The 26,910-nt window shown below is 42.5% G+C and overlaps 1 protein-coding gene and 2 pseudogenes across 3 annotated transcripts; all 3 read left to right on the top strand.

Annotated features, from left to right (window-relative positions):
- Positions 1–12,802: 12,802 nt before the first annotated feature.
- On the top strand, positions 12,803–16,066 carry LOC145535541 (Krueppel-like factor 5). Of its 2 annotated transcripts, XM_081563993.1 has the most exons (2): positions 12,803–13,213; positions 13,295–16,066. In XM_081563993.1, exons 1-2 carry the CDS (start codon positions 13,097–13,099, stop codon positions 14,459–14,461), a joined length of 1,284 nt encoding a protein of 427 aa, XP_081420119.1. In that variant the 5' UTR covers positions 12,803–13,096; the 3' UTR covers positions 14,462–16,066. The 2 variants fall into 2 exon arrangements, with proteins under 2 accessions (XP_081420119.1, XP_081420118.1); XM_081563992.1 differs by having other exon boundaries at positions 12,803–16,066.
- Positions 15,865–26,910, top strand: part of LOC145535704 (zinc finger protein 510-like) — a 26,662-nt pseudogene continuing 15,616 nt past the window's right edge.
- LOC145535543 (casein kinase I pseudogene) lies at positions 17,466–19,150 on the top strand (annotated as a pseudogene). Its single transcript, XR_014075458.1, has 2 exons — positions 17,466–17,667; positions 17,892–19,150. The product of XR_014075458.1 is annotated as a casein kinase I pseudogene (transcript).

Here is a 26,910-nt window from a genome sequence, read left to right as displayed (position 1 = left end):
CAAAGGAAAAGTCTGAATCTAGCAGAGGCTGGATCATGAGGGTTAATGAAAGCTGTCTCTGGAACATAAAAGTGCAAGTTGAAGTCGCAAGTGCTAACGTAGAAGCTGCAGCAACTTATCCAGAAGATCTAGTTACAATAACTAATAAAAGTGGCTACACCAAACAACAAATTTCCAGTGTAGTCAAACAGCTTTATATCAGAAGAAGATGTCATCTAGGACTTTTCATAGTCAGCGAGAATGCAAGGCCTGACTTGAAAGTTTCTAAGAACAAGCTGGCTCTCTTTTAGGGGCTAATGCAGCTGGTAACTTTAAGAAAGAAGCCAATGTTCACTGAGCATTCTGAAAATCCTAGCGCTCCTAAGAATTAGGCTAAATGTATTCTACCTGTCCTTTGGAAGTGGGCTTCCCTGGTGGCTCAGACAGTAAAGAATCTGGCTAGAGTGAAGGAGACCTGGGTTCGATGCCTGGGTAGGGAAGATCTCCTGGAGAAGGGAATGGCAACCTACTCCAGTCTTCTTGCCTGGGAGAATTCCGTGGACAGAGGAGCCTGGTGGGCTACAGTCCATGTGGCCACAGAGTCAGACACGACTGACAGACTCACATTTTCACTTTCACTCTACCTATCCTCTGTCAGTGGAACAACAAAGCCTGGATGACAGCACATCTGTTTACTGCATGGTTTACTGAATATTTTAAGCCTGTTCTTGAGACATATTGCTCAGAAAAATAAAAAGATTGCTTTCAAAATATTACTGCTCTCTGGCAATGGACCAGTCACCCAAAAGCTCTAATGGAGATGTACAATGAGATGAATATTGTTCTCATACCTGCTACCACCCTATTCATTCTACAACTCATGGATCAAGGAGTAATTTCAGCTTAAGCCTTATTATTTAAGAAATACATTTCATAATGCTTTAGCTGCCATAGGTAGTGATTCCTCATGTAGATCTGGGCAAGGGCAATTGAAAATATTCTGAAAAGGTTTCACCATTCTAGATGCCATTAAGAACATTCATGACTCATGGGAGGATGTCAAAATATTGACATTAACAGGAGTTTGGAAGAAGTGGGTTCAACTCTCATGGATGATATTGAGGGTTTCAGGACTTCACTGAAGGAAGTAACTGCCGATGTCAGAAATAGCAAGAGAATTAGAATTTGAAGTAGAGCCTGAAGATGTGACTTAAGTGCTGCAATCTCATCGTGAAGCTTGAATAGATGAACAGCTGCTTCTTACGTGTGAGCAAAAAAAAAAAAGAAGTTTTTTGAAATAAACTCGACTACAGGTGAAGATGCCATGAAGATTGCTGTATATGACATCAACTTAGTTGATAAAACAGAATTTGAAAGGATTGACTCACATTTTGATAAAAGTTCTGCTGTGGGTAAAATGCTATATCAAACAGCATCAGATGCTGCAGAGAAGTTGTTCGTGAAAGGAAGAGATAGTGAGGCAAATTTCATTTCTGTCTTATTTTAAGAAATGCCACAGTCACCCCAGCAACCACCATCTTAGTCAAGGTGGTACCCATCAACATCAAGGCAAGACTCTCCGTTAGCAAAATGACTGCGACTCACCGAAGACTCAGATGATGGTTAGCATCTTTTAGGCCTCAGTGCTGTTCTGTGCTCAGTAGTGTTTGACTCTTTGCAACACCATGAACTGTAGCCCTCAAGGCTCCTCTGTCCATGGGATTTTCCAGGCAAGAATACTGGAATGGGTTGCCATTTCCTACTCCAGGGGGTCTTCCTGACCCAGGGATTGACCCACTGTCTCTTGCATCTCCTCTGCTGGCAGGCAGATTCCTTACCACTGTGCCACCTGAGAAGCCCTTTAAGAATAAAATATTTCTTAATTAATTAACTTACATTGCTTTTTAAGATACAATGCTGTTGAACACTTAAAGACTACAGTATGATTTAAAGGTAACTTTTGGAATATGCACTGGGAAACCAAAAATTTGTGTCTCACTTTATTGTGATACTCACTTCATTGTGGTGGTCTGGAATACCCACAATATCTCTGAGGTATGCCTGTACAAGTTGTTACAATTAGAGGCTTGAGAGTGTGTACTATAAGTTACACTTGAGACTGATCACAGTTTGGTGAGGAAGCCCCCCACCTAGAAGAATTAAGACCAACCATACGTAACACTATTGAGGCAGCTGTCTAAACCTACTACATGGTACTTCATGTGCAATAACTTCTCCAATTCCTCCTCACTGACTGGCAGTAAAGTGGAGGACCATTTATTGACCATACAATTTGATCAACATTTTCCCACTACTGATTCCAGGGACTTCTCTCAAATCTCCTTAATTTGCCTCTGTCACTTTTCTATCATTCCTGTAACAAACTGCCATAAACTCAGTGGCTTAAAACAAGAGAAATTTTTAATCTTGTTGTTCTGAAATCTTAACTGGCTCCCACTGGGCCAAGGTCAGGATGTTGGCAGGTATGGGTTCGTTTTGTTCTTTGTTATTATTTTTGTTAATTTTTTCTGTGCTGGATCTTCGTTGGTGCGTGGGCTTTTCTCTAGTAGCAGTGAGCGGGGGCGACTCTTTGTTGCTGTGTGAGGACTTATTGTGGAGGCTTCTTTTGTTGCAGAGCATAGGCTCTAGGTGTGTGGGCTTCTGTAGTTGCAGCACATGGGCTCAGTATTTGCGGTTCCCAGGCTCTAGAGCGTCGGCTCAGTAGTTGTGGTACATGGACTTAGTTGATCCGTAGCAGGTGGGATATTCCCAGATAAGGGATCGAACCTCGTCTCCTGCATTGGCAAGCCGATTCCTGACTGACGAACCAGGGAAACCCAGATGGATTCTTTCCTGAAGGCTCAAGGGGAGAATCAATTGCTTTGCTCTTTCTAGCTTTTCGAGGTCACACATATTCCTTGATATGGTTCACGTCATCCTTAACACCAGCAACAGCGGGTTGGATATTCTCATACATTACTCTAGCCTTCTCGTCTACCTCACTCCTACACTTCTAAGGACTCTTTACACTGGCCCCACCCAGAAAGGCCAAAATAGTATCCTTGTTTTAAGGGCAGTTGATTGGCAACCTTAATTCCATCTGCAGCCTTAATTCCCCCTTTGCCGTGTAGTATAACATATCCACATGCTCCAGAGACTAGGAGGTGGACATCTCTGGGGCAGGGATGTTCATGAGTCCCTTCTATTTCCTTTTCCAGAAAGCCACATATCTGTGCACAGCACATCCTAATCACCAAAACTTCCAAGAACTGTACAAGATCTAAGATTTTATCCTACATGCAAGCTAACAAGTTAGCTGGCCACGGTGTTATGGCTGCTGAGAGCAGACATGAGACTCCTGGGTCAGAGTCAAACGATTTGCATACTCATAGCGTTAGTGGTGGCCAGAGAATGAACATTCTCACCAGTTCCCCAGACTTCAGTTCCCACAGGGTAATGCAGAGGCCAGATGCTACCTGCATGTGCGCTAGGTTGCATCATAGGAGAAGCACCCCTAGCTTATGGGCATCGATGGAGTCTTTCATAAAGGGTGGTAAGCCTCCCTGAATCTTGCCTTGAGGAAGAAATGTCTTGGGCATAATTTCTAGTATAACCTGCCCTTTGCTCGAGAGAGGGTGACTCTATCTTCTAAGGCTGTTCGCTATATAAATATCTTTGAAAATATAGTTTGGAAAAAAGGCAATCTTGGGTCTGCTTGAAAGATATACAGAAATTGAGATTTGTGGAGAATTCTCCCTCAATAATCTCTGAAGTCCCTTTTAATCTGGAACTGAGGTAATGGGCTCTACTCCGGTTACATTCTTGTGGAAGCAACTGGGCCATTTGCCCTGAACTATGTTCCACCTTTTGGAATTTTCTAATTGCATTCTTGTGGTGTTAGTTCATAGTTCCCATGTCCCTATGTTAATATGGACTGATAATTTTAGAGGCTTGATCGATACAGATTCGATTTTTAGGCACAAGTACTTCAGAAATGGTACTGAATGCGTGTTAATTCATCCCTCCAGATGGCACATAATGTCTGGTTATCTCTCTTGCTGTGTTGAAGTGTTGTCAACCCAATCCACAGATTTTACATCTATGGATTTGAATTCTATTTCCTTAAATCCATTTCCTTCTCCAGGGGATCTTCCCGACCCAGGGATCTAAGCAGGGTGTCCTGCATTGTGGGCAGATTCTTTTATCATCTGAACCATCAGGGAAGCCCCACATATTTTGGATATTAACCGCTTATCAGACATACAATTTGCAAATAATTTTTCCCATTCAGTATGCTGCCTTGTCATTTTGTGGAAGGTTTCACTTGCTATGCATAAAATTTTCAGTTTGGTATATTCCCACTTGTTTATTTTTGTTTTTGTTGCCTTTGATTTTGGTGTCAAGTCCAAGAATTTATCTCCGTGCGTTATGTCAAGGAGCTTACCACCTATGATTTCAACAGAAGTTGTATGGTTTCAGGTCTTATGGTCAAGTCTTTAACCATTTTGAGTTCACTTTGATGTGTGCTGCTGTAAGAGAGTGCTCCAGTTTCATTCTATTGCATGTGGCTGTTCAGTTTTCCCGGACCAGTAATTGAAGAGACTGACTTTCCCTTTTCATTTTCTTGGCTCCTTTGGCATAAAGCAATTGACCATCAATGTGTGGGTTTATTTCTAGATTTTCTCATCTGTCCCGTTGATCTGTATGTCCTTTTTGATAGCACAATCAAGTTCGTCAGCACACTCATCACCTCACAGAGTTAGTTTGTGTGTCTGTGTGTTTGTGTGTGTGGTGTGAACACTGAAGTTAATTTTTGTGTATGGTGTGCAGTGTGGATCACAGTTTGTGTTCTCTTCCAAAGTGTTTATCTACTTGTTCCAGCAGAGTTTTTTTAAAAGGCTTTCCACAGAACTAGAGCAAATCATTTCACAATTTGTATGGAAATATAAGAAACCTCGAATAGCCAAAGCAATCTTGAGAAAGAAGAATGGAACTGGAGGAATCAACCTGCCTGACTTCAGGCTCTACTACAAAGCCACAGTCATCAAGACAGTATGGTACTGGCACAAAGATAGAAATATAGATCAATGGAACAAAATAGAAAGCCCAGAGATAAACCCACGCACCTATGGACACCTTATCTTCGACAAAGGAGGCAAGAATATGCAATGGAGAAAAGACAATCTCTTTACCAAGTGGTGATGGGAAAACTGGTCAACCAATTGTAAAAGAATGAAACTAGAACACTTCCTAACACCATACACAAAAATAAACTCAAAATGGATTAAAGATCTAAACGTAAGACCAGAAACTATAAAACTCCTAGAGGAAAACATAGGCAAAACACTCTCCGACATAAATCACAGCAGGATCCTCCATGACCCACCTCCCAGAATATTGGAAATAAAAGCAAAACTAAACAAATGGGACCTAATTAAAATTAAAAGCTTTTGCACAACAAAGGAAACTATAAGCAAGGTGAAAAGACAGCCTTCAGAATGGGAGAAAATAATAGCAAACGAAGCAACAGACAAACAATTAGTCTCAAAAATATACAAGCAACTCCTGCAGCTGAATTCCAGAAAAATAAACAACCCAATCAAAAAATGGGCCAAAGAACTAAACAGACATTTCTCCAAAGAAGACATACAGATGGCTAACAAACACATGAAAAGATGCTCAACATCACTCATTATTAGAGAAATGCAAATCAAAACCACAATGAGGTACCATTTCACACCAGTCAGAATGGCTGCTATCCAAAAGTCTACAAGCAATAAATGCTGGAGAGGGTGTGGAGAAAAGGGAACCCTCTTACACTGTTGGTGGGAATGCAAATTAGTACAGCCACTATGGAGAATAGTGTGGAGATTCCTTAAAAAACTGGGAATAGAACTGCCATATGACCCAGCAATCCCATTGCTGGGCATACACACTGAGGAAACCAGAATTGAAAGAGATGCGTGTACCCCAATGTTCATCACAGCACTGTTTACAATAGCCAGGACATGGAAGCAATCTAGATGTCCATCAGCAGACGACTGGATAAGGAAGCTGTGGTACATATACACAATGGAATATTACTCAGCCATTAAAAAAATACATTTGAATCGGTTCTATTGAGATGGATGAAACTGGAGCCCATTATACAGAGTGAAGTAAGCCAGATAGAAAAAAACCAATACAGTATACTATTGCATATATATGGAATTTGAAAGATGGTAACGATAACCCTATATGTGAGACAGAATAAGAGACACAGATGCATAGAACAGTCTTATGGACTCTGAGGGAGAAGGTGAGGGTGGGACGTTCTAGGACAATAGCATGGAAACATGCATATTATCATATGTGAAACAGAACTCCACTCCATGTTCGATGCATGAGACAAATGCTCAGGGCTGGGGCAATGGAATGACCCAGAGGGAGGGGATGGGGAGGGAGGTGGGAGGGGGGTTCGGGATGGGGAACACATGTAAACCCATGGCTGATTCATGTCAATGTATGGCAAAAACTACTACAATATTGTAAAGTAATTAGCCTCCAACTAAAATAAATAAATTTATAAAAAAAAAACCCCAAAAATAAATAAATAAAAAGGCTTTGCTTTTCCCCATTGAAGTACTTTGTCACTTTTTTCATAAATTGGTTGTCTATATGTGTGCAAATCTGTTTCTGAACCTCTATTCTGTTTCATTAATATATGTGTCTGTACTTACTTGCATCCGTAACACACTGTCTGAATTATTGTAGATTTAGGGTAAGTCTTAACAGTACATAATAGAAATCCTCCATGCTAGTCCCTGCTTTGTGTATTCTAGTTCCTTTGCGTAGAAGTATAAATTTCTAACATCTCCATTTCAGTTTTCACCAAAAAGATGACAAATAATTGATTGAACAGGTAGAAGACAAATGAGTAAAGCGTTATAAAATTTCAACAACACTCAATCAACTTGACATATATTAGAGAACACGGCACCCATCCTTGGCTGAATATGCATTCTTTTCTTGGGACACCTGAAACTTTCTTCTAGATAGACCATGGGTTGATATAGGACAGAGTACGTTTTCCAACTGTTCATGGGCTTCATAGTCAACAAAAGTGTCCGAAATGCAGTACTTGGGTGCAACCTCAAAAGCAACAGAATGATCTCTGTTTGTTTCAAAGGCCAACCGTTCAATATCACAGTAATCCAAGTCTAGTCACCAACCAGTAATGCTGAAGAAGCTGAAGTTGAACAGTTCTATGAAGACCTACAAGACCTTCTAGAACTAACACCCAAGAAAGATGTCCTTTTCATCATAGGGAACTGGAATGCAAAAGTAGGAAGTCAAGAGATACCTGGAGTAACAGGCAAATTTGGCTTTGGAGCACAAAATGAAGCAGGGCAAAGGCTCATAGAGTTTTGCCAAGAGAACACACTTGTCATAGCAAACACCCTCTTCCAACAAAAGAAGAGATGACTCCACATGGATATCACCAGATGGTCAATACAGAAATTAGATTGATTATATTCTTTGCAGCCAAGGATGGAGAAGCTCTACACGGTCAGCAAAGATAAGACTGGGAGCTGACTGTGACTGAGATCAAAACTGCTGATTGCCAAATTCAGACTTAAATTGAAGAAAGTAGGGAAAACCACTAGACCATTCGGTTATGACCTAAATCAAATTCCTTATGATTATACAGTGGAAGTGACAAACAGATTCAAAGGATTAGATCTGATAGACAGAGTGCCTGAAACACTATGGATGGAGGTTCATGACATTGTACAGGAGGCAGTGATCAAGACCATTCCCAAGGAAAAGAAATGTAAAAAGGGCAACACGGTTATCTGAGGAGGCCTTACAAATAGCTGAGAAAAGAAGAGATGCCAAAGGCAAAGGAGAAAAGGAAAGATATACCCATTTGAATCCAAAATTGCAAAGAATAGCAAAGAGAGATAAGAAAGCCTTCCTCAGTGATCAATGCAAAGAAATAGAGGAAAGCAATAGCATGGGAGAGACTAGAGATCTCTTCAAGAAAATTAGAGCTACCAAGGGAACATTTCATGCAAAGCTGAGCACAATAAAGGACAAAAATATTAGGGACCTAACGAAAGCAAAAGCTATTAAGAAGAAGTGGCAAGAATACACAGAAGAACTATACGAAAAAAGACTTAGTGACCCAGATAACCACGATGGTGTGATCACTTACCTAGAGTCAGACATCCTGGAAAGTGAAGTCAAGTGGGCCTTAGGAAGCATCATCACGAACAAAGCTAGTGGAGATGATGGACTTCTGGTTGAGCTATTTCAAATCCTAAAAGATGATGCTGTGAAAGTGCTTCACTCAGTATGCCAGCACATTTGGAAAACTCAGCAATCGCCACAAGACTGGAAAAGGTCAGATGTCATTCCTTTCCCAAAGAAAGGCAAAGCCAAAGAGTGTTCAAACTGCCGCACAATTGTACTCATCTCACGCACTAGCAAAGTAATGCTCAAAATTCTCCAAGTCAGGCTTCAACTGTACGTGAGCCGTGAACTTCGAGATGTTCAAGCTGGTTTTAGAAAAGGCAGAGGAACCAGAGATCAACTTGTCAACAACCATTGGATCATTGAGAAAGCAAGAGAGTTCCAGAAAAATATCTACTTCTGCTTTATTGACAACATCAAAGCCTTTGACTGTGTGGATCACAACAAACTGCGGAAAATTCTTCAAGAGACTGGGATACCAGACCACCTAACGTGCCTCCTGAGACATCTGTATGCAGGTCAAGCAGCAACAGTTAGAACTGGACATGGAACAACAGACTGGTCCGAAATCGCGAAAGGACTACGACAAGGCTGTATAATATCACCCTGCTTCTTTAACTTATATGCAGAGTACATCATGAGAAATGCTGGACTGGATGAAGCACAAGCTGGAACCGACAATGCTGGGAGAAATATCAATAACCTCAGATAGGCAGATGACACTAGCCTTATGGCAGAAAGTGAAGAACTAAAGAGCCTCTTGATAAAAGTGAAAGAGGGGAGTGAAAAAGCTGGCTTAAAACTCAACATTCAGAAAGCTAAAACCATGGCATCCAGTCCCATTACGTCAAGGCAAATAGATGGGGAAACAATGGAAACAGTGAGAGGCTTTATTTTATTGTGCTCCAAAATCACTGCAGATGGTGACTGAAGCCATGAAATTAAAAGACACTTGCTCTTTGGAAGAAAAGCTATGACAAACCTAGACAACATACTGAAAAGCAGAGACATTACTTTGCCTACAAAGGTCCATCTAGTCAAAGCTATGGTTTTTCCAGTAGTCATGGACGGATGTGAGAGTTGGGACTATAAAGAAAGCAGAGCACCGAAGAAATGATGCTTTAGAACTGTGGTGTTGGAGAAGACTCTTGAGGTCCCTTGGACTGCAAGGAGATCCAACCAGTCCATCCGAAAGGAAATCAGTCCTGACTATTCATTGGAAGGACTGATGCTGAAGCTGAAACTCCAATACTTTCACCACCTGCTGCAAAGAACTGACTCACTGGGAAAGACCCTAATGCTGGGAAAGATTGAGGGCAGAAGGAGAAGGGGCTGACAGAGGATGAGATGGTTAGATTGCATCACCGACTCGATGGACATGACTTTGAGCAAATTTCAGGAGCTGGTGATGGACAGGGAAGCCTGGTGTGCTGCAGTCCATGGGGTCACAAAAGAGTTGGGCACGACTGAGCGACTGAACTGAACTGAACATTTTCTGACAACTAGGGAATTAAGTGAAAATTGACTCAGAAAAAAGGCATCAAGAGAAAATGCCTGTATTTTTGAAGACTAAATGAAAGCAGCAGTAGTGGGAGCTATGTAAATTGAGAAAAAAGGGTTGATGCTGGGCTTTCCTCTGGTCCAACAGTTAAGAGTCCACTTGTCAAGACAAAGGCCTCCCGTTCAAGTGACCCTGTGCACTAAAACTACTGAGGCTGCACTTTAGAACCCAGGAGCCCACCTCAGAGCCCATGCACACCAGCCGCTGAAGCCCGTGTACTCCAGAGCCTGTGCTCTGCAACAAGAGAGGCCACTGCAATGAGACGCGCTCACATTGCACCTGGATGGTAGCCCCCGCTTGCCACAACTAGAGAAAGCCCATGCACAGGAACAAAGACCCCACCACAGCCAATGATAAATCAGTAAATAAATTTTTATACAGTGTACATGCCTCCTTCAAAACAGAATAAAACACAAATTCCCCTTTAACGTGAGCAACACAATAGAATAAACTTCAAATCCTGGACAACATTATTTTTCCCCTTTCAATCACATTATTTATTTATTTATTATTGGAGTATAGTTGCTTTGCACTGCTGTGTTGGTTTCTGCTGTATAGCATACTGAATCAGGTATACTGTGTATACTATGTACAAAATAGATAACTAATGAAAATTATTATTTTTTAAATGAAAGACTGCTACGTACAATAGATGGCAGAAATTTATGACTAGATATTTTTATTCTATACATTATGTGTTCAGTTCAATTCAGTCACTCAGTTGTGTCCGACTCTTTGTGACCCTGTGAACCGCAGCACGCCAGGCCTCCCTGTCCATCACCAACTGCCGGAGTCTACCCAAACCCATGTCCATTGAGTCAGTGATGCCATCCAACCATCTCATCCTCTGTCGTCCCCTTCTCCTCCTGCCCTCAATCCTTCCCAGCATCAGGGTCTTTTCAAATGAGTCAGCTCTTCGCATCAGGTGGCCAAAGTATTGGAATTTCAGCTTCAACATCAGTCCTTCCAAAGAACACCCAGGACTGATCTCCTGTAGGATGGACGGGTTGGATCTCCTTGCAGTCTAAGGGACTCTCAAGAGTCTTCTCCAGCACCACAGTTCAAAAGCATCAATTCTTTGGCACTCAGTGTTCTTGATAGTCCAACTCTCACATCCATCCATGACCACCGGAAAAACCTTAGCCTTGACTAGACGGACCTTTGTGGACAAAGTGATGTCTATGCTGTCTAGGTTGGTCAGAACTTTTCTTCCAAGGAGTAAGCATCTTTTAATTTCACGGCTGCAGTCACCATCTGCAGTGATTTTGGAGCCCAAAATAATTAAGCATGTCACCGTTTCCACTGTTTCCCCATCTATTTGCCATCAAGTGATGGGACCGGATGCCATGATCTTAGTTTTCTGAATGTTGAGTTTAAACCAACTTTTTCACTCTCCTCTTTCACTTTCATCAAGAGGCTCTTTAGTTCTTCTTCACTTTCTGCCATAAGGGTGGTGTCATCTGCGTATCTGAGGTTATTGATATTTCTCCCGGCAATCTTGATTCCAGCTTGTGCTTCCTTCAGCCCAGCATTTCTCATGACGTATTCTGCATATAAGTCAAATAAGCAGAGTGACAATAGAAAAATCATAGCCCATGAGCTATTATGATAAAACTCACTAAAAGCAATTTCTTGTCTTCCCCTGATCCTCCTGCGCTGACCTGGTCACCCCCAATGGGGCTGTGTTTACAGGTGTCAGTGTCCTTTGAGGACATGACCGCGGACTTCAGCAGAGAGGAGTGGCAGCACCTGGACTCTGCTCACAGGATCCTGTACCAGGACATGATGCTGAAAACTACAGCCACCTCCTCTCACTGGGTATGTGCAGCTACCCTGTGAATGTATGAGGACCCTGTTATGAGTAAAATTGTGTCCATCCAAGAAAATATGTGGATGTCCTAACCCCCACTATTTCTGAATGTGACCTAAGTAGAAATAGGGTCTGAGAGGGTAACAGGTAGGAAGCACAGAAGTCCCAGAGCGGCAGGAGAAAATAAACTGCAAGTGGCAGACATTAGTTTTCCTTCTCTGCTTTTAATTCTGTGTTGACGACACCTGGTTCAGAATTGAGCTAACCAATATGTTTCCTATGGAAAAGTTTTTCTTAAGCTATGTTAATGAAACCATGTATTTGATTTGGAATCTGCCTTCCTTGAAAATGGTTCTGCCTAAGACTAACTTGTTTTTCTTTACTCAACCCTTGGGCTGATAATGGCTCAACAAACCAGTATTCATGTCAGTTGTTTTATGGCTGGGGGATGACACACCTTGGGCCCTCCTATCTCAAAAATGCTTATTGTGGGAGAGGGGCCTGGTGAAACTCCCTCAGCCTTGAGGTGTCTCTCTTATCTGATTAATAAGCTTGCTAACAGACATAAAACACTTTGCTAAAAAACTAGCAAGGGGGCATTCTTTCTGCCCTTTTCTGATGTCCATGTCAGAAGCTTTCTCTGTCTCTCTTATACTTTAATAAAATTCTGCTACACAAAAAATTCCAGTGGCCAAGCCTCATCTCTGCCCTGGATCGAATTCCTCTCCTCCCGAGGCCACGAATCCTGGCGTAGCACACGGCTCACAGCAGTAACCTATCAGGTCTTTCCAGAAGTAATCAAGCTAGAATGAGGTCATTAGGTGGGCCCCAATCCAATATGCCTGGCATTCTTACAAAAAAGGGAAGTGTAGACACAAAGACACACAAACACACAAGAGAGACCTTGTGGAGGCACACAAGGAATAGATGACCGTGTGATTGGAGTGATGCCTCTATAGGACAAGACATGCCTGAGGCCACCAGAAACCAGGAGAGAGGCATGGAACACAACCCTCCCTAGCACCTTCAACAAGAGTATGACCTGGCTGACACCTTGATTTTAGACTTCTGGCCCCCAGAACTGCAAGACAAGAGATTCTTGTTGTTCTGAGCCACACGGTTTGTGGTACTTTGTTACGACAGTCCTAGGAAACTACAGCTTTCTGTACTTGGGAGTGGAGTGCTATTATAAGAAACACCGAGTCGCGGGGCAGGTACGCGCGCTAGCAGCTCGCTCTCGGAGACAGGCAGTGGCGGGAGCGGACTCCGGGGAGCTAGGGAGCGCGGTGGGGCGGGACGGGAGAAAGTGGTCGCCGGGTGGACGTCGGCGTTTACGCGTGGCGGAGCGGAAGAGTTTGGTTTTTCGTGCGCGCCTTTGAAAACCGCGCCTGCTTGTGAGCTGAGGGGTCCGTCCGGAGCCAAGCTCGCCGCCCCGAGCAGCGTGGGCGACGTGGGAAGCGCGCTCGACTCGCGCCCCTCGCCCGGAACCGCCCCCCCACCCCCGAGTGCCCATGGCTACGCGGGTGCTGACCATGAGCGCCCGCCTGGGACCCGTGCCCCAGCCGCCGGCCCCGCAGGATGAGCCCGTGTTCGCGCAGCTCAAGCCCGTGCTGGGCGCCGCGAACCCGGCCCGCGACGCGGCGCTCTTCGCCGGCGACGAGCTGAAGCACCCGCACCACCACCCGCAGGCGCAGCCCGCGCCGCCGCAGCCCGCGCCGCCGCCCGCCGCGGGCCCGCGGCTGCCGGCCGAGGAGCTGGTCCAGACAAGATGTGAAATGGAGAAGTACCTGACACCTCAGCTTCCTCCAGTTTCTATAATTCCAGAACATAAAAAGTATAGACGAGACAGTGCCTCAGTCGTAGACCAGTTCTTCACTGACAGTGAAGGGTTACCTTACAGTATCAACATGAACGTCTTCCTCCCTGACATCACTCACCTGAGAACTGGCCTCTACAAATCCCAGAGACCGTGCGTAACACACATCAAGACAGAACCTGTTACCATTTTCAGCCACCAGAGTGAGACGACAGCCCCTCCTCCGGCCCCAACCCAGGCCCTCCCCGAGTTCACCAGCATATTCAGCTCCCACCAGACCGCAGCTCCAGAGGTGAACAATATTTTCATCAAACAAGAACTTCCTACACCAGACCTTCATCTTTCTGTCCCTCCCCAGCAGGGCCATCTGTACCAGCTCCTGAATACACCGGATCTAGATATGCCCAGTTCTACCAACCAGACAGCAGTAATGGACACTCTTCACGTCTCAATGTCGGCCGCCATGGCAGGCCTTAACACTCACGCGTCCGCTGTCCCGCCGACCGCCATGAAGCAGTTCCAGAGCATGCCCCCTTGCACATACACCATGCCAAGTCAGTTTCTTCCCCAGCAGGCCACTTACTCCCCCCCGTCACCACCAAGTTCAGAGCCTGGAAGTCCAGATAGACAAGCAGAGATGCTCCAGAATTTAACCCCACCTCCATCCTATGCTGCTACTATTGCTTCTAAACTGGCAATTCATAATCCAAATTTACCTGCCACCCTGCCAGTTACTTCGCAAAACATACAGCCTGTCAGATACAATAGAAGGAGTAACCCCGATTTGGAGAAACGGCGCATCCACTACTGCGATTACCCGGGCTGCACAAAAGTTTATACAAAGTCTTCTCATTTAAAAGCTCACCTGAGGACTCATACTGGTGAGAAGCCTTACAAGTGCACCTGGGAAGGCTGCGACTGGAGGTTCGCGAGCTCGGACGAGCTGACCCGCCACTACCGCAAGCACACCGGGGCCAAGCCCTTCCAGTGCGGCGTGTGCAACCGCAGCTTCTCGCGCTCCGACCACCTGGCGCTGCACATGAAGAGGCACCAGAACTGAGCTGCCAGCGCCGCCGCCCGTGCATCCTCCGCCGCCTGCCCCACACAGCTCACTTGGCAAAATTTTAAACTACACAATTAATTCTATATATATATAAAAGAAAATGAAAACACAAAACTGGAAATGTATATGTTGTATATTTGAGAAAACAGGGAATACATTGTGTTAATACCAAAGTGTTTGGTCCTTGTCCGAATCTGGAATGCTTGCTATATGCTGGCCTGACCCAGGCAGATGCTGTCATCTCAGACAGGTAGCCCCATCTCAGCGTGGGCTGGGCGTGTAGGGTATGTTTGCAGTGTTCTTCCCAAAGCACCACCATTTAATGTGACAGTGTTTAGCAAACGAGTCCATTGGGCACAAGAAGACAGCTGGATTGTGTGTCAAGAGTTTGCTTGACATCAGAGGAGTTTTTTTTAAATACTAAGATAATTCTCTAGAGGTACGCAGCATACCTGGCAATTCACAAATAGCCATTGAACAAATGTGTTGTTTTGTTTTGTTTTTTATATGAGTTGCCTATATTTGCTATTCAAAATTTTGTAAATATGCAAATCAGCTTTATAGTTTATTACACGTTTTCTAAGATTCTTTTGGGGAAAAAATCATAAATAATTCTTTTGAAAATAACCATGAATACATTTACAGTTAGAACTTGTGGTAAGATACCTCGTAAAACCTTACCAAATTCATTTCTGTGGTAGGTAGAAATAAATGACTCAAATGAACTTCAAAAGCAGATTTCATGCACTGATTAAAATCGGATTGTTTATTTTAAATACAAGCTACATTTTATATAAATTGTGAACTCAAGAGCTTAAAGATAGAATATTCAAAAGTTAAAACATCTTACAATAAGCTAAACAGTATCATTTTTGAAAAAGAAGGACATATGTAGTTTTCACTTGGGAATGTTGAATTTATGATGCAGTTTTCATATACGGAAACGTTGAATTTATGATGCAGTTTTCATATACTGAGATGTTTGCTTGTGCAGTACAATTGGTTTAAATGCCAATTTATGTGGACTTTGCATGTAATATACAGTGAGACACAGTAATTTTACCTAAATTACAGTGCAGTTTAGTTAATCTATTGTTAACACTGACTCAGTGTCTGCCTTTAATTATAAATGACATGTTGAAAACTTAAGGAAGTAAGTGCTACATATATGCAATATAAAATAGTAATGTGACACTGATGCTGTTAACCAAAGGGCAGAATAAATAAGCAAAATGCCAAAAGGGGTCTTAATTGAAATGAAAATTTAATTTTGTTTTTAAAATATTGTTTATCTTTATTTATTTTGTGGTAATATAGTAAATTTTTTTAGAAAATTTTCATAACTTGATAAATTATAGTTTTGTTTGTTAGAAAAGTTTCTCTTAAAAATGTGTACATAGATGACAAATGGTGTAAATATTTTGTAAGAGGCTTCAAAATGTTTATACGTGGAAACATACTTACAGGAAAAGCATAAATTGGTTGCTGTTTTGCTTCTTTTTCCCTCTTATTTTTGTATTGTGGTCATTTCCTATGCAAATAATGGAGCAAACAGCTGTATAGTTGTAGAATTTTTTGAGAGAATGAAATTGTTTATATATATAAACGACAATTTTTTTTTTTTTGAAAATAAAAAGTGCCTAAAAGAAAAAAAAAAAAAAGAAACACCTAAAAAGACATGGCAGTGGCTTTGGAATTGGGCAGCGGGTAGAGGCTGGAAAAATTTGTAGGTGCTTGATGGAAAAGGCTAGGTTGCCTCAAAGAAACTGGTGGGAGAAATAGGAATAACTGTGTTTTTGCTGAGGTCTCAGATAGGCTTCCCAGGTGACGCTGGGATGGCAGGAAGGCTCCTGCCGATGCTGGAGACTCGGGTTCCATCCCCGGGTCACGAAGAACCCCCAGAGAAGGAAAGGGCAACCCACTCCAGTTTTCTTGCCTGGAGAATCTCACGGACAGAGGAGCCTGGCGGGCTACAGTTCATGGGGTTACAAAGAGTCGGACCCGACTGAAGCGAATTAGCACACAGCACTGGCCAAGGAACCTAGCGTGTCTGGTACCTACCTGTTTAAAAAATGAATTCTAGGTATTTCCTAAAAGAACTAGAAGATTTAGAAAAGCTAATTTAATCTTAATTTCTGAATAATTCTTTACTGATTGAATTAACACATGTTGAATACGAGAAATTAATAGCTTTAGCTATTTTTACCCTGCACAGTGTTAGGTATAACTAGGTATTTAATAAGCATAGTATATCATGGCGAAAATCATTCAAGACAACTAACTTCCTAGATCTCTTCCATCCAACCCCCAGTGCTGACCATGTCACCTTGAATGGGACTGTATTGTAACAGGGGTCATTCGAGGACGTCACTGTGGGCTTCAGCAGGGAGGAGTGGCAGCACTTGGCCCCTGTACAGAGGTGCCTGTACCGGGATGTGACACTGGAGACCTACAGCCACCTGTGCGCGGTGGGTAAGTAAGCACAGCTGCCCTGTGCACCTGCCAGGGGCCTCAGAGAGGCTGCTTCCATTCTCAGCTGCTGAATGCTCTGGGGCATCCGAAGTGTGTAATGGTGTCATCCTTGATTTGCCCGAGGTAATTCCGTCCTTTTGCACTTCTTTGAATATTACTCTATTCCCAGGGAAATGGGATCCCTTTCCTGAAGAGCAGATAGAAGTGTGGTTGAAAGGCCCTGAAACCCAATGACCCGGACCCAATCCTGTATCGTGTCCTGTTCACAGGGAACCAAGTTCCCAAACCAGAGGTCATCTTCAAGCTGGAGCAAGGAGAGGGCCCATGGACATTGCAGGAGGAAACCCCACATCACAGCTGCTCAGATGTGTGAGCTGAGGAGATGGGGGACGTGGAGTAGATCTGTTTTTCTAGGAGAGGCTGATGCCTTTGAAAGGCTCTGAAGAGAATCTGGCTTGAAGGTTCTAAGAGCGCCCGTGATTCCTTTCCCAGAGTTCTCTGCGCCACGAAGCGCCCTCCTGGAACTCGGGGCAGTTTGTGTTGGCTGCAGCCGTTGTACCAAGATGGCAGCGTCGGCAGGGTGACGAGGGATCTCGCCTGGCCTGACCGGAGCCGGCGGCCGTGGTGGCAGCGGTATCGCCACCGTAACTTCACGGCTCCCCAGCCCCCGAATTCGCCGTGAAAGCGAGGCCGCGGCCGCCGCCAGAAACAAGTGGCTCAGCCTGCTAAAGGTGAGAACCCCCTTAACAATCTGAGGGCTGGTGAAAAGAAACCTGACAGTAGCGGTGGTCAGGTTCCCCTTGGCCGATTCTGGGCCCTGTAACGCTGAGAAACAGCCAGCGTTTTCTGTTCCTAGCCTGCCTTCACAGCCTTGCTCCGTGGACGAGCCCTACGGGCGTCCATCGTCCCCTTAGAGGTGCTGGGGCTTAACCCTAACGCCATCTTTGTCTCTCAGGATGGCGAGCAGCAGCGGATACAAGGCTGATTTCATTGTCGGAGGGAGATATAAACTGGTACGGCACATCGGCTCTGGCTCTTTCGGGGACGTTTATTTGGCGATTGACCTCACCAACCACGAAGAAGTGGCTGTAAAATTAGAATCACGGAAGGTGAGGCAGCCGCTCTTGATACATGAAAAGGAACTCTACAGCATCCTTGAGGGTGGGGTTGGCATCCCCCAGATACGGTGGTGTGGTCAGGAAACAGTATACAATGTGCTAGTGATGGATCTTCTGGGACCCAGCCTCGAAGACCTCTTCAATTTCTGTTCAAGAAGGTTCACAATGAAAACTATACTGATGCTAGCTAATCAGATGATAAGTAGACTCGAATATGTCCATACGATGAATATGATACATAGAGATATTAAACCAGAAAATTTTGTAATCGGGACTGGGCAGCAGTGGAATAGGTTGTTCCTTATTGATTTTGGTTTGGCCAAGAAGTACAGAGACAGCAGGACAGGGCAACACATACCCTATAGAGACGGTAAACATCTGACTGGAACGCCCGACTTTGTCAGCCTCAACACACATCTTGGGGGTGAACAAAGTCGCCGAGATGACATGGAATCGTTAGGATATCTTTTGATGTATTTTTGTAGAGGCAGCCTGCCATGGCAGGGACTAAAGGCTCCAACAATGAAGCAAAAATGTAAAATGATTAGCAAAATTAAGACGACCACGCCTGCTGAAGTCTTATGTGATGGATTTCCTGTAGCATTTGCCATGTACTTAAAGCACTGTCGTGGGCTGTCCTTTGAGGAAGCCCCAGATTATACGTACCTGAGGCGGCTATTCCGCACTCTTTTCAGGACCCTGAATTACCAACATGACTATGCATTTGATTGGATAGTGTTAAAGCAGAAAGCAGCACAGCAGGCTGCCTCTTCAAGTGGGCAGGGTCAGCAGGCCCAAACCCGGACAGGCAAGCCAAGTGACAAAACCAAAAGTAAAGTGAAAACTTCTCAAGCATGAATCAAGGAACAGAAGACGCAGAGCAGGAGATTGGAGCAGGAAATTAATTTCCCTATAAACGCTTTGGTCAGCAGAGATGTGGTGTCTCCTGAAGGCTCTGTAATTAGTGAAACATGGTATCTGGTTTTCTATATCACTTTTTCAAGTGGAAAAGTTCACTAAATGCTTGACACACACAAATTGGTGGGAAAATTGTGCCTATGCCAGTTTTAATTAAAATCGTTTATTTTGAACTCGACTGCTTTGAGAGATCTCATTTCAGAAGAACAACCTGTACAGTCTTTAAGCACAGTTGCTATGGCTGTAAATGCATTCTGAGGGTTTATCCAACCCTGGGGTTTGCAAGTTGTTCACTTAAAACATTCTTTAAATGGTTGGCTACTTGTTTGCAAGCCAGCTGTTATGGTAGCAATCAAAGATTCCAGTGTTTGATCATATGAAAGACTGTGCCTGCTTACCTGTGCTAGAAATAACAGCATCTTAAGTGAAGGCTTAAGAAAAACTTAGTGACCACTAGATTACCCTTAGGACTGCATTAATTCTCTAATGTTCTTGGTATTTAAGAAAAAGCATATTTGTCACAGAATTTTAGTTAACATCTTACAACTGAACATGGATATATGTTTAGGTAAACTAGTCACTATAAACATCTACATGATCTGGAATTTGTTTTTATTTGGAAACGAGAGCTTTTTGGTTTACAGATTCACTAAAAACTGTAAACTGTTTCTGTAAAAAAATAAAGTCTCTAAACTTTTAGGGTTGCTTAGGCAGAGTTGACAGAAGCCCCTTTAATACTTAAATGCCATGTCCTAGTATGACCCTTGGGAATATCCATTGTCTTCTTTGCTTGGCTTTTTGGCAGGAGAGCTATCTGCCCTTCTCCCCCTACCCCTGTACTCTAGATCACATGCCACGCTACCATCTCAGGCACCTTGCTTTCCTAGTTATTTTTTTCCTTCCCTACTACTTGGTGCTTCTTTTGTCCTGCCCCCCTCCCCACCATAGTTTTTGTCCTTATGTGTTCGGATTTCATGGCTCTGCTTCCTTTCAAAAGAACCAATTCCTGCCCTTGCTCCTGCCAATCCCTTTCCATTTCCTCTCCAGCTTCTCAATGTCATCTAAAACCAACCTCATTTTGTTTTATATATGTCAACTCTGACATCAGATTGTATACTCTTGCTCATCACCCTATACTTCATCCTCAGCTGCTAACTTTGTGGTGTTTCAATTTCTCTTATAATCTGCTACTTTGAATGTTAATTGGATTTGTTATCCATGTGGGGTTCCATTCTGTGAAGTGCTTGTTCTTATTGTTCTATCCATTTGTAACTGTAGATATTTTGCATTTTCCTTGTTGATGAGTACCTTGTTTTCTTTTTACAAACTTTTTTCCTTCCATTCCCTTTAACTGAAAGGCGCTGTCTACTGTCCTCTGCTCCTCCCTTGCTTAATGGAATCTTCCATCCATTCTGAACACGTTTTATTTTCCTGTTCTACTGACTCATATAGTGATACCCTTAGTCCTTGCATTATGTCTGTACCTTAGTACCAAAATTTACCTATGTGGAGTGACATTCCTCACTGTGCAGTTCTTTCACTCTAAATATATTATTAACTGGAATCATCATTGCCCAAATCAGATATTGTTCTCCAATATTCTTCACTCTGCAATTCCTCTTTTTTTCTCTTTTTGAAAGTGTTATTTAAATGCCCCCCCCCTTTTAAGTCCCATCTCTGTCACCACAACACAAGTCCATATTGTATCCTGGTTGAATCATTCTGTTCTTAATGGGATAACTAATTCCATTTTTTGACAAGTTTATTTTAAGTGCTACTGACAGATATCATTACCTAAACCATGACATTTATCTTGTGCTAGCCTTATGAAATAAAATTGTAGTTACTCCCTATTATGTAGCACATGATAATGAAACTTTGCTCTTAATGACAGCAGGCCCCTTATTTCTAACTCAAACTTGTATCTGTATATCTTCCACAACTCATGTTTAACTCCAGTTTTCTTAATGCTTCCTACATAGGAAATTTCTCTCTGTGCCTGGGCTATTGATTATTTAGGGCTCTATTTAGATACAGGCTTCACCTGTTCCATAAAATTGGGCCATTAATCACTCCAGTATCTAATATTTTTTTTTCCTTTTCTCACCCCCACCATCCCATAGAACTCAGAGCAAATAAAAACTTCCCCCCCTATTTAATTTTTAATTTAATTGGAAGGAAAAAGTTTGGATAAAGAAAAGAAGGTACTCATCAAGAAGGAAAATGCAAAATATCTACAGTTACAAATGGATAGAACAATAAGAACAAGCACTTCACGGAATGGAACCCCACATGGATAAGAAATCCAATTAACATTCAAAGTAGCAGATTATAAGAGAAATTGAAACACCACAAAGTTAGCAGCTGAGGATGAGGTATAGGGTGATGAGCAAGAGTATACAATCTGATGTCAGAGTTTGTTTGTTTGTAGAGATGACACATTCACAAACTTTGAAATTCAGATGTGTGAAAGAGTAGACACTAAAACATCTCACTCTCACCTCTACGCTCCGGTTCTCTTCCCCAGGGACTACCCATGTTAATCATTTTTTTGCTTTCTTTCCAGAAATATATCTTTAAAGATAATGTTTTTCGATTGTGTGGTACATGATTGTATTCCATCCTATACCTATGAGGAAACTTTAAACAATTAATAATATTTTATCCTTAAATTTTCTAGTGGAAAAATGGAGCAAACAGTTCAAGTACTGACATTAATAGTGTTTTGGAGATGTTTCAGTGGGTTTTTATTTTTAAAGTGTGTCAAAAAGAGTTCGTTAGTAGGAAGGGGGAAATGGCTTGAAAACAAAAAAGAATTCAGCCTTGTGCATTAATCACTCTAGTGAAGGAGACAGCTCTCCCTCAAAAAGCATCAAGGCGGGCAGCATAGATAAAGTCTGCTTTTAACATTCAGAGAAAATTATGTCTCCCTAAAGTTGTGGTGAGACTGTGGACTAATTTTCAGAGCATAGTGCTCTTAACTGGTCTATGAATCACATATGTATTTTGAACTGGCACAAAGAGCAGAAAGAGCCAAATGAATGGAAGACGTGTATGTGAATAATTATTGGAGTGGGGAATAAGCTGGATGTTTTGAGGACACGTTCATGACTCGCGGCTTCCCTCATAGCTTGGTTGTTAAAGAATCCGCCTGCAACACAGGGGACACCGGCTTGATTCCTGGGTCAGGAAGATCCTCTGAAGAACGGATAGGCTACCCACTCCAGTATTTCTGGGCTTCCCTTGTGGCTCAGCTGGTAAAGAGTCTGTCTGAAATGTGGGAGACCTGGGTTCGATCCCTTGGTTTGGAAGATCCCCTGGAGAAGGGAAAGGCAACCCACTCCAGTATTCAAGCCTGGAAAATTCCATGGGACTGTTCAGTCCATGGAGTTGCAAAGAGTTGGACACGACTGAGCGACTTTCACTTTGACAACTGGCAGAATACAAACTCACATTCATAGCTATGTTTCCAGACTGATGACTCTATTTATTTGCTGATAAGGAAGTCTATGGGCTCAGAATGTTAAAGATAATTATTTTCAGCACAGGCATTAACATTTTACATTGAATAGTGTTAGCTGTAACTAAATATTATTGGCTCTAGTGAATTTTGTACATATATACTAAATGAAGTAGAAAGTTGGAAGAAGTCTCAATCCATGCCTGTGAATCGGGATGCATAAGATCTCTAGAATAAATGAAATGAGGCTTGTGGATAAAAAGAGTACAGCATAGGAGTGAAAGAATAGTGAAGCTTGGCAGGGATAAGACAAAGTTCTAGATTTCACTATTTTAGCCTAACTAAAAGAGGAAAACAGACTGGATTTCATGATCTGATCAGGCTCAATATTTCAAAATTTAGTATAATGGGATAATAGCATAACTTATTCATTCTATTTAATATTAAAACCTATTGTATTTCATCTTCTGTACAAAGCATCAGTGATTTTCCCTTCCAGCTGAGTTGGTACGTTACTTAGGGTAAAGCTGAGCTGCTGGAAGAACTAAATGGGTACTATGTAGGTGCATGTTTAGTCACTCAGTCGTGTCCGACTCTTTGCGACCCCGTGGACTGTAGCCCACCTGGCTCCTCTGTCCATGGGATTTCCCAGGCAGCAATGCTGGAGTGGGTTTCCATTCCCTTCTCCAGGGGATCTTCCGACCCAGGGATGGAACCCGTGTCTCTTGTGTCTCCTTCACTAACAGGTGGATTCTTTATCATCTGAGCCACCAGGGAAGCCCCCAAATGGGTACCAGATAGACTATGTAAGTGGAGACGTGCTGCATTGTTTTAATCTCTCCTGCATATGACCCATGCCATCTTGAGAAAAGTATTTACTTGTTCTGGCCTTTAGTTTCCTTTTTAAATAATGTATAATAGTATCCAGCTCATATGGTTTCTGAGAGAATTAAATGAGTTTATATGTGTGTACCTACTACTGTGTCACATAGGACAGTGCCTGGCATGTCCTAAAAACTATAAGTACATAGCATAAACAGAGAGCAATAGGAGTGTTCTCTATCATCATCATCCTCATCCTCATCTGCTTTCCCTGTGTCCAACCTGGATCACTTGCATGTAGCTCCTCTATATTTGGCTAACTGTTCTAAGTTTGAATTTTGCCTTCTTTTTCTCCTTTTAATAAAGACACCTGAGACTGAAATCATAGAGTAGATTACCGTAAAAGCTTCATTTCACAATGAGAAACTGGATGAATTCAAGAGGAATTATTCATTGTTTCTTTTTAATTAAAATGATTATTCATTTTAACGGAGAAGGCAATGGCGACCCACTTCAGTACTCTTGCCTGGAGAATCCTAGGGACGGTGGAGCCTGGTGGGTTGCCATCTATGGGGTCACACAGAGTCAGACATGACTGAAGCAACTTCGCAGCAGCAGCAGCAGCATTCATTTTAAACAAAAACTGTGACAATACAATGACCAGATAAATATAAGGGAAACTAAGATACACCTTTGTGTCATGTTGCTTTCATCAATAAGAACAGATTGAATAAGTATGGAGATTGTGAATGTAAGTACACTGGAATAATAACTTACGTGAGCCCATAGTTAGTTCATAAGAACAACCCCTTAAACATGTGGCAGACCGTACTACAATACACTTAACGACAAGATTACTGTCGATAACACTCTTTTTCCTTAGGCCGACCCCTTTTCCAGTTTACACCTGTTGTTTGGTATAACCACTATTACTATTCTTAATGGCTGCATTGCACAGCTTGTGAGGTCTTAGTTCCCTGACCAGGGATTGAACCCAGATCCTCAGCAGTGAGACCACAGAGTCCTAATTACTGGACTGCCAGGAAGGAAGTCCCCCACCATAATTATTAACAATGCCCCTTCCCCATTCTAAAGTGCCCTGATTTAGATGATAAAGTACAAGGTTAACTCATCTACACTCCATAAGGAGATCAAACTTGTTTTTGAAATTCAATTATCAGGAAACATTTACCCTGGAAGAATTGGCATATTTTCTACCTGTGACCAATGTAAATCTTGCAAATGACTGCATTTCTTTTCCAGCTGCATCTAATAGGAAGGTAAGAAAGAAACTTATAGCTCAATTTTATTTACTTTGCAGGACTATCAGGCACAACTGTCTACACTCAAGACAGATCTTGGTGCTGACTTTGTTCATTCTCTCTATATCTCCTCTGACCTAAATTTATAGAGTCATAGCTGGACATTTTGCTTCAGGGATTCTTTTTTTTTTTCAAATAAATTTATTTATTTTAGTTGGGGGCTAATTACTTTACAGTATTGTAGTAGTTTTTGCCATACATTGACATGAATCAGCCATGGGTTTACATGTGTTCCCCGTCCTGGACCCCCCTCACACCTCCCTCCCCATCCCATCCCTCTGGGCCATCCAATTGCCCCAGCCCTGAGTATTTGTCTCATGCAGCAAACATGGAATGGGGTTCTGTTTCACATATGATATTATACATGTTTCCATGCTATTCTCCCAGAACGTCCCACCCTCACCTTCTCCCTCAGAGTCCATAAGACTGTTCTATGCATCTGTGTTCTCTTATTCTGTCTCGCATATAGGGTTATCATTACCATTTTTCAAATTCCATATATATATGCATTAGTATACTGTATTGGTGTTTTTCTTTCTGGCTTACTTCACTCTGTATAATGGGCTCCAGTTTCATCCATCTCAATAGAACCGATTCAAATGTATTTTTTTAATGGCTGAGTAATATTCCATTGTGTATATGTACCACAGCTTCCTTATCCAGTCGTCTGCTGATGGACATCTAGGTTGCTTCCATGTCCTGGCTATTGTAAACAGTGCTGCGATGAACATTGGGGTACACGCGTCTCTTTCAATTCTGGTTTCCTCAGTGTGTATGCCCAGCAGGGGGATTGCTGGGTCATATGGCAGTTCTATTCCCAGTTTTTTAAGGAATCTCCACACTGTTCTCCATAGGGGCTGTACTAGTTTGCATTCCCACCAACAGTGTAAGAGGGTTCCCTTTTCTCCACACCCTCTCCAGCATTTATTGCTTGTATACTTTTGGATAGCAGCCATTCTGACTGGTGTGAAATGGTACCTCATTGTGGTTTTGATTTGCATTTCTCTGATAACGAGTGATGTTGAGCATCTTTTCATGTGTTTGTTAGCCATCTGTATGTCTTCTTTGGAGAAATGTCTGTTTAGTTCATTGGCCCATTTTTTGATTGGGTCGTTTATTTTTCTGGAATTCCGCTGTAGGAGTTGCTTGTATATTTTTGAGACTAATTGTTTGTCTGTTGCTTCGTTTGCTATTATTTTCTCCCATTCTGAAGGCTGTCTTTTCACCTTGCTTATAGTTTCCTTTGTTGTGCAAAAGCTTTTAATTTTAATTAGGTCCCATTTGTTTAGTTTTGCTTTTATTTCCAATATTCTGGGAGGTGGGTCATGGAGGATCCTGCTGTGATTTATGTCGGAGAGTGTTTTGCCTATGTTTTCCTCTAGGAGTTTTATAGTTTCTGGTCTTATGTTTAGATCTTTAATCCATTTTGAGTTCATTTTTGTGTATGGTGTTAGGAAGTGTTCTAGTTTCATTCTTTTACAAGTGGTTGACCAGTTTTCCCAGCACCACTTGGTAAAGAGATTGTCTTTTCTCCATTGTATATTCTTGCCTCCTTTGTTGAAGATAAGATGTCCATAGGTGCGTGGGTTTATCTCTGGGCTTTCTGTTTTGTTCCATTTATCTATATTTCTATCTTTGTGCCAGTACCATACTGTCTTGATCACTGTGGCTTTGTAGTAGAGCCTGAAGTCAGGCAGGTTGATTCCTCCAGTTCCATTCTTCTTTCTCAAGATTGCTTTGGCTATGCTTCAGGGATTCTTAAAGGCCCCCTAAAGACACTGGGAAAGCAATGGATGCAAAAAACAAATACATGAATTAATGATAGCTCATTAAAAACTTGGTTACTTCCTGCTTTTTTGGGAAGGAGCTTGGTCTGTGAAGTCATAAGTGTTGTAGAGATCAGATCCACCCGTCTGAAAACACCCACACTTCAGCTGGGGGTCGCACCCTGTGGGAGACCCAAGGAGCACCATATTTCTATGGCCACAAGCTGTGTATCTGTAACTGATATGATTGTGTGACACTTAGAAAAGGCAGGTTTCTCACTGGTACTAAGTGTACCGACTATCCCCTCCTAAGTCGTTAAATATTTTTCCTTACACCCTGATCCAAGACTTCAATTTCTAGAAATCAGTCACGTATATGAAGAAAGATTTAAGTGCATAAATGTAACTACAGTGGTATTAATTGTCAAAACCCAAACTATCCTTCATGCATGTTTACTAACAGTATCAGTACAGTTCATTCGCTCAGTTGTGTCCAAATTTTGCGACCCCAGGGACTGCAGCACGCCAGGCTTCCCTTTCCATCACCAACTGCCGTAGCATGCTAAAA

Source organism: Giraffa tippelskirchi, chromosome X, assembly GCF_054371585.1.
Source record: "Giraffa tippelskirchi isolate mGirTip1 chromosome X, T2T-mGirTip1v1.2.pri, whole genome shotgun sequence".
Lineage (NCBI taxonomy): Eukaryota > Metazoa > Chordata > Mammalia > Artiodactyla > Giraffidae > Giraffa > Giraffa tippelskirchi.
Note: the sequence above shows the minus strand (reverse complement) of the source record. Positions and strands in the feature narration are given on the sequence as shown.